The 11,454-nt window shown below is 44.9% G+C and overlaps 1 protein-coding gene across 1 annotated transcript; it reads right to left on the bottom strand.

Annotated features, from left to right (window-relative positions):
- Positions 1–525: 525 nt before the first annotated feature.
- Positions 526–902, bottom strand: PtA15_8A756 (uncharacterized protein; the record flags this gene model as incomplete). The annotated part of the gene is made up of 3 exons (XM_053172218.1): positions 526–581; positions 637–697; positions 753–902. 3 exons carry the CDS (start codon positions 900–902, stop codon positions 526–528), a joined length of 267 nt encoding a protein of 88 aa, XP_053023404.1.
- Positions 903–11,454: the final 10,552 nt, after the last annotated feature.

Here is an 11,454-nt window from a genome sequence, read left to right on the forward strand (position 1 = left end):
AACAGTAAGATAGACTAAAAGACAAAAAATTTTAAGTTTTTTTTAACTATAAAGATTTTTTTAGGTTTTATATTATTTGGCAATGTTTTTGGATTTTGGTGGAAATTTTACCCCTGAGAAGTGTTTGTCCATCGGTATCAAGGCGTGGAAGGCTAGCAGAATAATGACAGGAAAAAAGTTAGAAGAAGTCACACACATGGAAAACAAATAACGAAAAAGGTACAGATCAAACGGTGTGGCGAGTCATGGTGCAATAACAGCGGGTTATGAAGCGGAAGAGGCTGACTCGGCTAGCGCGTTCTTTGGCATTGGCGGTGGGGAAACGTTGGAAGTGGTGCACCAAGGCAGACATGATGGATTGGTAAAGATTGTCGATGTACTGAGGAACAAACATGTAGCGGTTGAACAACTCGGGAGCGGATCGAAGGTCTAGAAGGGAGACAACTTGGTCTTGAGTCAAGTGATGAAAGTCGGCCGGATCATAGAATCCCGGGGGATTCGGGGAAGGGACACAAGTTTGTGGAGTCAGGAAGTCTTCCGCGGTGGCGACGGAACTCGCAGAGTAGACGGCAGCAGAGCGACTAGGATATAAGGAAGTAACGTTACTCCCACTAGTGGGAGTAGTGGGTGGATTACTAGCAAGAGCTGGGGGAAGTTGAGGCATGGCATCGATGATGGCTTGGTTGTTCATCATGAACTATAAAAAACAAAAATAAAACCAGACCTCAGCTTAAAACTAAATAATAACGCACACTATGGAAGAGGAAGAGAAAGTACCGTTTCGGGATAAAGGTCATGTTCTCCCCTGCAAAAGGGTGGGCGGTACCTACGGATGGCATGACCGCGGCGTAAGCCATTGGCACGACGGCCTGCGCGATTTCCTCCACCAACTTGTTTGCCATAACCAGCAACCCCACGCCTAACGATGGAGGTTGAAGAAGCTATAGAGATTGGATAGTCTTGGGCGCCGAGAAGAGGGCCAATACGATTGATCAAGTAAGGCGCAGGACAAAAAAAGGGAATGGGAGCTTCATCTAAACTGCTCATGATAAGGCTACAGATGGAGCGCGATTGGTCGATGGAATCTGGACTAATTTGATACTGGAGAATACTACGAAGTTGGAGACGAGCAGATAAGGAGAGGAAAGGGGAAATTCCCTGGCCTTTAAGCCCAACAAGTCCACTACCAAAGCGCGGTACCACCACCAAGCAGACGAGGCCGACCGGCGAGAGAAGCTTTGTCCCCAAGCTTCTCCCGAGGGGAGCCATTTCCGCGAATGGGTCAGGAGGTCGAAGAAGGAGCATCACTGTCTGGATCACAGACAGAGACGGCAGTCAGTTACTACAAAAAGGTTGACAAAAGAAAAAGAAGTGGCTTACGAAGTGGGTTGGTTGAGGATCTTGACGGGCGATCCGATTCAAAGACGGAGGAAGAAGACGTTTTGTTTTTTTTTTGTACGCAGCAAGTCAAGGAATTTGAGTTGGGGGAGGATATGACCTTGTATCCTCCCTGGGCAAGCAATCAAGAGGCTTGTCAGTCAAAGGCACGTCTACAAGCCTGGTCATATGTGGATATGCACCCTACCGGCAGGGATATCAAAACGGACTCAAAAGGACTTGGCGAGGGCAGATCGGCGGCAGTTGGAAGACAACGGATGATCGGCGGCATTAGACCGGCGTCTGCGACCGGAGACTCGACAGAAGCCTTGAACCGGGCAAAATAACATACTTGAACCCGAGCCCCGGGAAACCTATGGGTTACCAGGGCCCTCTAAGACATATGCATACGAATGCGGGCGCCGCAGCTCGCGTAGCCCCCAGTTAAACCCCTGAAGCGGCTTTGGACTCGAACTTGGAGCCTGAACACTATTCAATCACCAAACGTAGATACAGAACTGGCGCGCGACCTCATGCGCACTGCGCAACGCTCTGGCGCTACCCCGCCGCAAACCAGGACATCACAAGCACATTTACACAATCCAATCAACAAAAATCAACAATACACTAAATTTCCCTTTCTCTCTTACCATTTTTTTTGCATATATATATATTAACATCAACTCCCCTTTTTTTTAGAGAAATCCAATTAAATACATACATAAAAACAAGAAACAAACAAATAAAAGACAAAACAAATAAGAAAAATAGGAAAATACAATGAAATGATTAAAATAAAAATATATTCACAAGTTAAAAACACATACATATTCAACATATTTCTTCTTTCTTTTTCCTTTCTTTCTTCTATCAAAACTCAAGGCTAGCATTAACAACTCATACATGGACAACAAACAATATCAAGACAACTTCAAGACATCAAGACACAAATCTACACCTTGGATAACAACAAAAATTAAAACAGAACTGTCTGGGGACAGACAATAAGTTGGGGGAGGATGTGGTATGCTTTATGGTTACCCATCTAGCCCATTTCAAAATTTCCTTTTTTCTCATATGTACACTCTCAAATCAACCAATATGGCGGCACCACTGGATTCTACGGCCAAAACTACACAGGACACCATGGACAAAACACCTTACACCCCTCTGGATCAGAAGATACAACCCTTTCAAGACACCATCAGTCAGTTTCACGCACACAAACACCATACTCAGGTCATGTAATCTGTTACATGAACCACACTTACCCAGGACATGTAATCTGTTACATGGACCACCCTGACATGAGCTTGTCTACCCTTTTACATATACTTTACCTCATCAGCTGCACTCACTTCATTGTGTTATGCACATGTCATGTAGTGTCATGCAGTGTTATGCACACTTGATGCAGGCTCATGCAGTCTTATGCAGGTGCATGCAGACTAGTGTAATAGGGGCTGCAGTCTGACAGTTGACAGATGACATCATGCAGGTGTCAAGATAGCAAAAACCCCTCATGCAGCTTGCAGATGACATCATATGACAAGCCAGGCCAGCTAAAATATCTCACCTCCTATTTCTCACTAGCCAAGTTCCCTCATATGACATCATGACCTCATGTGACCTGTCAACCACCAGCCAAAATACCTCATTGTAGTCTTCAGGGCAGCTAAAACCCCTCATTCTCTTGTTCCCCTGGAGCTAAAAGGTCCCACTCTTTTCTATTTAAGGAGGCTCTCCTCCCCACAGTTGTAATTTCTCTCAGCAAACTACTTGCACTCAGCTTACCCCATAACAGTACAATACTTGCTCACTCTACAGTATTAGCCCCACTCTATATTGTGGTTTTACACCCTTACATACAAATTACAACCTCATTACAACACTTAAACATTAGCTACATCACCATAACCCTTAAGCCACTTGCTCGAAGTAGGCTATCTTTTGATACACCTCCACTATCACTACATAAACCTTCCAATCGTAGATTGGGGGGCTTGTTTTAGTGTCTAGTGACCCAGGAAAGGCAGAGGTAACCTCATTCATCCCTTTCTGCACTCAGCAAAAGGTTCTCAGGAACACTTTTGAGCTTTACAACGTCACTGAGAAAAAAGGGCCCTTTTTGTTCAGTGGATATCGTAACTAAAATTAAGATATCCGTAACTACCAGATAATGTAACCTATAAAGGTTACGTTACAGTTACGTTACCAGTTACGGGTAACGTAACTGCCCACCCTTGCTAGCAGGCTTGATACAGTTGCAGCCCTTGATGATCCACTGGCCAAAATCCTCTTGAAGATGAATCTTCAAACGGCCCTGCCTTTGGGCCGGTTCATCCATTTTGATCCATGTTTGCAAATGGGAGGGGGTGGATGCAGGCCTTTCGAATGGTGTAACACGCCGCCAAAAATTCCCTCTGCAAGATAGGGAACTAGCGGAGGCAAATTCCTCCCACCCAAATTTTGAAACTGCTCACGCCAAAAGTACGGGATAGCCCACAAGCACCTCTTTCAGAGGCTCGCTCCGCGAGAGGCGCCTAGCGGTGTTTCACCCGCCTCCCTCTGAAACGAGGGGGTTGTGTTAAGCTAGGTAGATGATCTCCCGTGGCAATGGGGGAGGCTACCAGAATCCCAAAGCATAGATTTCCCTGCAAAATTGACGGGATTTTTTTGTCCAGATGTATGTACAGGCATTGAGAAAAAGGTCCGTTTCATCCAGGCCCGGGAGAGAATTTCTTCTTTGGTCCGGCTGCAGTTTTTGTAACTTGACTCAGCGTCAGGCTTATTACTGTACTCCAGCTGACCTAACTTGTTTCAAGGGCCGCGGGAACGGCGCGCCAGGGGTGCTTACAGGCTTGCTTCGCGAGAGTGTAACGACCCCAATCCTTGATTAATGCATGATTGTTGATTATTATGGGTTAATGGTTAAGATTAATTAGGTTGATTGGCAATCGGGATTTCCTTGTTTCTGGGTCATGATGATCCACGTGGATTATGATGATGATGTATTTTACATTGTTGTGACGTCATCGGATTTTGCTGAACAAAGTTGTAGTTATTTTCTTCGCTCCTCAAATCCTTTCTTTCTCTTTCCTCTTCTTTTCCTATTGAGATATTATTTGTCACTATATTTACAAGCTTATTTATCATTTATCTATCCGAGCAATCTTGTTCTCGGAAAGCTTATCAATAACAACCTTATAACTCGCACTGAATACTATCTACTACTTAAGCATACGGCAAACTATCCTCTCGGATAAGTTTCATAGCCAAATAGCAAACTAAGTAGTAGGCTAGCCTTCACATTTATATCTTGATCTTCATACTATGCACTATTATACTATAATTTCTACTCATGTCCAATAACTCCAAAATTTCACCAATAACCCCTATTCGAAACTCCCCCAGATTTACTCCATCACCACCAAACTTTCCGATTCCTACACCGCAGTCACCATTTTTTGCGGTCAATTCGCCTTCGCCAATCGATCACAATTCCCCCTTGTTCATGGCTTTTTCTCCTCGCCCAATCCCATCAGTTTCACCGCAATTAAGTCCAAGCCCTCAACCGGCATTTTCTCAAATCCCTGGTCCTAGTCATCAACACGGATCGCCTCAACATCAGCATGAAGCCGATCCTCAAATTCCAATTTCTTCTTGAGAAGAGGACGACATGGCGGCTTTACTCGCCAACCTTCGAGTGGATAATTCCACACATTCTTCTTTGTTGCAAGCACAATCGGCATTGATTATACTTCTGAAAGCTTAAGCTCGACAAGATAAACGCGCCATCGCTTCGCTCCAGGAGGACACCAAGAACATAAAGGACGTCTTCCATGCGGAGTTAATGAAAAATCAATCAACTAGTCAAGAATCGATCGCACATTTGCGAGGCTTGCTTGAATGATTGAATAACGCATTGGGTGGAAGATTAGGGCGTTTGGAGGTGGTCAATACTCAGTCTATGTCAGAAAGACCAAAAAATTTTATTGAACCCCCCCATCAGGCCCACATTTTCTTTACCGGTGCTCCACGAGAGACTAATATTTTTTGTTTCACTATGAGAAACACCTTTGAGCGCATGATTGGCGAACAGTTCAATACCGAAAAGCAGAAAATCTTGTGGATCTCCAGTTACTTTTGTTTGGGTCCTGGTCGATCGGACGGCGAGGTCCCAGCTTAAACTTGGTGGCGCGGTTTGCTCTTGAGAAATGCGGAGGTTTTGCATCTACCGACCCTCAGAGCATCGGCGAAAATGGATTATGTGATTGCTGAGTTGCAGGATGTTGATTCTTTTATCGGTGCCATTGAGCACACATTTGCTAATCATCATGAGTTGGAAGAAGCTGAAGCGGCATTTTATGCGGCCCGCCAAGGAAGCAAATTGATTGAAGAGTTTAATATTTTGTTCAATTCTCTTCTCCATCCGTTAAAGCTCAACGACCGTTCACAATGCAAGGCATACGACAAGGCAATCAATCCTAATTTAATCAAAATGGCGCTCATTCGAGGTCCGTGGAACGATGTGGTGGATTTGGGGGAGAAGCAAGAGATTGCGGTAGCCGTTTCTCGTAATTTGGCGGGGGTTAGCAAGATTCTGGACCCTAAGTTACACCAGCCTCGACCAATAGTCCATCCTCCGCTTTGACAACCTCCTCCTGTTATCCATCAACCTCAATCCAAACTCCCGGACGGCGATTCCATGGATCTCGATGAGGTGTCATCCGCGATGAAGAATGCGGGATTTTCTTACACTGATTTTTTCCAAGGTTGTGTCAATCGCAATATCTGTATACGTTGCGGAGGTATCTTCAATGATGCGCACTATCAAAAGCGGGGATGCACAATGGGGAAATAGATGAGGATGGACATGACGGACATGTTAGAGTTGTGGAAGGAATGGGGCGGCTCGATCAGGAAAAATAGGTCTGGCGGGAAGCGAAGTGATTCGAAATGGGCACCAGAAAACTTGTCCAAGCGGCCCTCTGGTTCAAGACAATCGTTTCCTTTGCGTCACGACGATGATAGCGGTTCTGTTTCGCCCGTGGAACGCCCTGACAAAGGGAAGAAGCGACAATCTTTGGCGGAAATGGATGGATTGCCATTCAAGAAACAGGCTTCGGAAGCGCCTGGCTTGTCGGCAGATATGATTACGGCGGAAAATTTGGACATGTTGGCGGGTGAAGTTTTTTTTAACACTTGCATGGCTGAGAAAATGAATGCTAGTGACTGTAAGCAGAGACATTTTATTTCTACGTCGACCCGCGCAGATAACAGGCCTTTCTTTACTGGTAAATTGCTAACGCGAGGAGATAGCATTACTGATGCTTATGTATTGGTTGACTCTGGCGCATCCGCCTCTTTTATTGACATTGCCTTTGTACAGAAACATAACATCGAGACCTTTCCAATGGCCGTCGCTTTGCATTGCAAGTCGTTTGATGGATCCTCGGCATCTTCGGGGCAGATAGTTTTGTATGCAAAAGGGGATATTTCTATTCCTACTAGTTGTGGTTCCTTTCTTCGCTCTAGAATGAATTTACATTTAACAAAATTAGCGTCTGCGGACATTATTTTAGGCACCTCGTGGTTGAAAGATTCTGGAGCTTTTGTGGGAGGGTCCAATTGCGATGTTGTAATGTATGATTGTATCCAGGAGATTTGTTCTTCATCTGCAGAGGAATCAAAGTCGCTTACCAATGAGTTTTGTGACGTGTTTGTCACGGAGTCTTTAGCTTGTCTGCCTCCGCATCAAGGGAAGTTTGATTGCCAGGTTAACCTGAAGCCGGGGGCGAAACCTCCGTTTGGGAAGATGTATAATTTGAGTAAACCAGAGCGCGACAAGTTGAGAACTTATGTTGACGACAATCTTGCTAAAGGCTTCATTAGATTGTCATCCTCTTCAGCCGCGGCTCCTATTTTCTACGTGAAAGTAGCTGGTAAGGCGAATCGACCATGTGTTGATTACCAAATTTTAAATAATATGACCATTCGAGATTCTTACCCGTTACCGGTAATTGCTCACCTGCTTAATAATTTACAGGGTTGCAAGTTCCTTTCTAAGATCGATCTGAAGGCTGCTTTTAATCTTCTGCAGGTTGCCAAGGGACATGAATGGAAGACTGCTTTCCGTACCCCTTGGGGTTTGTATGAATACCAGGTAATGCCGTTTGGCTTGGCTAATGCGCCCGCCACATTCCAGCGGTTTATTCAACATGTTTTGAGGGAATTTTTGGACGTCTGTTGCTTTGTGTACATTGACAAAATTTTGATTTTTTCCAAGACGAGGGATCAACATCTGTTGGATTTGACTTTTATTTTACGGAAGCTGCGAGAATATTTGCTTAAGGCTTCTTTACATAAGTGCCAGTTTTTTTGTTCTAAGGTTACTTTCCTTGGGTTTGACATTACTGACGAGGGCCTTAAAATGAATGATGAGAAGCTAAAGACAATCAGTGATTGGCCGTTTCCGGTCACGGTGCAAGGTCTTCGGAAATTTTTGGGATTTACAAATTTTTATAGGCGATTTATTCCGCATTTTTCAGCGGTAGCAGGGCCTCTTACTACGCAAACTCAGGAGAAGTATAGTGATTCTAGCCTTATAAATTCCGAAGCTGCAAAAGAGGCCTTGGGGTTGTTGAAATCTTTATTTGTTAACAAACCTTTGCTATTACACTTTGATTTTGATCAGAAGGATAGAATTGTACATGTTGACAGTTCGGGCTATGCAATAGCGGCGGTTTTGAGTCAGCCAAATGATAAGGGCGATTATCTTCCGGTCAGTTACTTTTCGCGAAACTTGTCGGACCGGGAGCGTTCGTGGAAGATCTTTGACTTGGAATTGTTGGCTATTGTGGCAGCTTGCGAGGAGTGGAGAGCTTGGTTGATGGGAACGGAAAGGCCAGTAAGAATGTTCTCGGATCATTCCAATCTCCTTTACTTTAAGACAGCTAAATATCTTTCGCCAAAGCAATCTCGTTGGGCTTTATTTCTGGATAACTTCAATATGTTGATTTACCACATCGTAGGTTCAAATAATCCTGCTGGTGGTCCTAGTCGCAGGGATGATTACTTTGATGGTAAAAGGCTGAACAGAGATTCCGATCTTATTGCCAAGCGGATGGTGGTTTGTGATACGGACACTTCTCCCTTTTCTACTCATGATCTATTTTTTCAGAGGCCTACGGCAAGTTTGTTGACGTTCTTTGACTCTCATTACAGTAAGGATGAAAAGTCGGCAAAAGGTGTTTTGTTATTAGACAATTTTTATTGGCATCAACATAGAGTATTTGTCCCTTCTACTTTGCGGACAAGGCTAATGATATTGTATCATGATTCCCCAGCCGCAGGTCACCCGGGTATAGCGCGCACATTGTCCTCTTTGACTTGAAGTTTTTCGTGGCCAGGGGTAAAGGGCGCGGTAATAGATTATGTAAACAGCTGCGACTCATGCCAACGAGTGAAAGCAAGGCGACGCGCGCCTGATGGGAAGTTGGTCTCAATCGTGGCAGAACCGAAGCCTTGGAGCGTTATAGGAATGGATATGGTAGTCAAACTCCCGTCCTCGGGAGGTTTTGACTCGATCTTGGTAATAGTAGATTTGTTAAGCAAGCTGACCCACTTTATCCCTTGCAAAGAGTCATCTTCTTCAGCGATACTGGCTGGTCTGTTTCGCAAACACATTTTCCGACTGCACGGGTTGCCAGACAAGATTGTGTTGGACAGAGGTAGCACCTTTGTAAGTGACTTTTGGAGGGCACTAATGAAGTCTTTGAGTATAAAGTCGGCGCTTTCGACGGCTTACCATCCGCAGACTGACGGTCAGACGGAGAGGATGAACCAAGTTTTGGAGGACTACCTCCGTCATTTCTGTTCCTATTACCAGGATAACTGGGATAAGTGTCTCGAGATGGCTGAGTTTTCCATTAATAACTCAGATTCATCGAGTTTGAAAGTTTCTCCGTTTTTCTTTACTTACGGTTTTCACCCGCGGTTCAATATTTTGACAGAGAATGCAGGACGTAAGGGTCTTGATGAATTCCTGATAGATTTGCAGGTGACACAAGAGACGGCAATGGAGTGTTTGCGGCAAGCGCGCATAAAACAGGCGGCCTATTACAACAAAGGGAAGAGAGATGCCCCTACTTACAACAAAGGGGATGAAGTACTTTTGTTGCAGAAGTTCATTCAGTCAGAACGTATGAACTCGAAGCTGGATTATAGGTACATAGGGCCCTTTAAGGTTATAAATATGGTAGGTACAAATGCCGTGAAATTGGATTTGTCTGCTGATTATCCTAAATTACATCCGGTATTCAATGTTTCTTTGCTAACCCGTTATGTGAGTCCTTCTAAGTTTGGCGACCATGGGACCAACTTGGGAATAAAAGAAAAGTATTATACAGACAAACAGGTGGTAGACTGGACTGGGATTAGATCAGTTTTGAACGTCAGGAGTGTAAAAAAGGGGAAGTTGGATTACTTGATCTCTTGGACAAATTCTACTCCTGGTGAAAACACATGGGTTGCAGAGGCTCATATCCCTGTTTCAGCTAACAAGTACATAGAAGACTTCCGGCGGTTGTCGGAAATACGTGCAAGATTTGCAAAGAGAAAGAGTGGCGTTCTGGCAGCCAACAAGGGTCCGGTGTAGTAGCCAAATCTCATTTTGTAACGACCCCGATCCTTGATTAATGCATGATCGTTGATTATTATGGGTTAATGGTTAAGATTAATTAGGTTGATCGGCGATCGGGATTTCCTTGTTTCTGGGTCATGATGATCCACGTGAATTATGATGATGACGTATTTTCATTGTTGTGACGTCATCGGATTTTGCCGAACGAAGTTGTAGTTATTTTCTGTTGCAGTGAACTGGGACAGCAGAACACAGCGCAGATGAGTTCCTGGAAGGATGAGTTCATTGCATCATGAGGGAAACAAGAGAAAGCTGAGAAAGAAAAAAAAGAGAGAAAAAGAAAAGAGAAAGAAAAGAAAAGCTCACCCAGGACAGCAGAACACAGCGCAGATGAGTTCGTGGAAGGATGAGGAAAATCCTTCCACGTCTGCTGCCCAGGTGAATAGACTACCCTACATGACATGTCACAGGATGTGAAAGAGAAGCGACAGGTTGGAAGCAGAAAGGAAAACAGGACTACAACCCTACACCTCAACACCCCCCCTTGCTGAGAACCTGAAAGAAGAGAACAAAAAGAAAACAGCCATAAATGAAAAAAGGGAGGACAAGAAATTAACTAGACTACCCCAAAGCGCGCACGATGTTCCTCCAGAAGAACCCGGTTGAGAGGTTTGGTCAACATGTCTGCAAGCATGTCTTTTGTCAAAACATGGAGTACCGTGATCTTCCCGCTTTTTACACACTCGCGTGAGAAATGGTACCGAGCGTCGATGTGTTTGGTGCGCGCGTGATGCTCAGGATTCTTTGCAAGCGCTTCTGCTCCGGCATTGTCAACATGAAGAGGAATAGCGGAGCACGGACAAAGCTTGAGTTCTGTCAAAATGTACCGTAGCCATAGTCCTTATTTACATGAGTCAGACATAGCTTTGTACTCAGCCTCTGTGCTGGAGAGTGAAACCGTGGCTTGCTTCCGGGATTTCCAGGAGATAGCGCCATCGCCAAGGCGGAAGGTGTATCCAGACGTTGATTTCCTTTCATGACGGTCTTCAGCCCAATCCGAATCCAAAAAACCAGAGCAGGTCAGGGAACCTCCAAGTTGCAGACGAAGGTCTTTGGTAGAAATCAGGTAGTGGAGAACCCTAACAGCCGCCTGCCAGTGAGCTTCCGAAGGATCTCGCAGAAACTGGGAGAGCCTGTTGACCGCAAAGGACACGTCCGGACGGGTACATTGAGATGCCCAGAGAAGGGCGCCAACAAGCTGGGGATAAGGACCGGGGGACGGCCTCTTGCCTGCTTTGCGGGGTACTAGATCTTTGAAAGCTGAATCAGTAGGAGTACGGACTGAGACCGGGGATTTGACTAGAAATCGTTTTTGCATGTCGGTGATATAGTGCGGTTGGGAAAGGTAGACTGCCTTGTTGTCGAAGTCGCGC

This window comes from Puccinia triticina, chromosome 8A, assembly GCF_026914185.1.
Source record: "Puccinia triticina chromosome 8A, complete sequence".
Lineage (NCBI taxonomy): Eukaryota > Fungi > Basidiomycota > Pucciniomycetes > Pucciniales > Pucciniaceae > Puccinia > Puccinia triticina.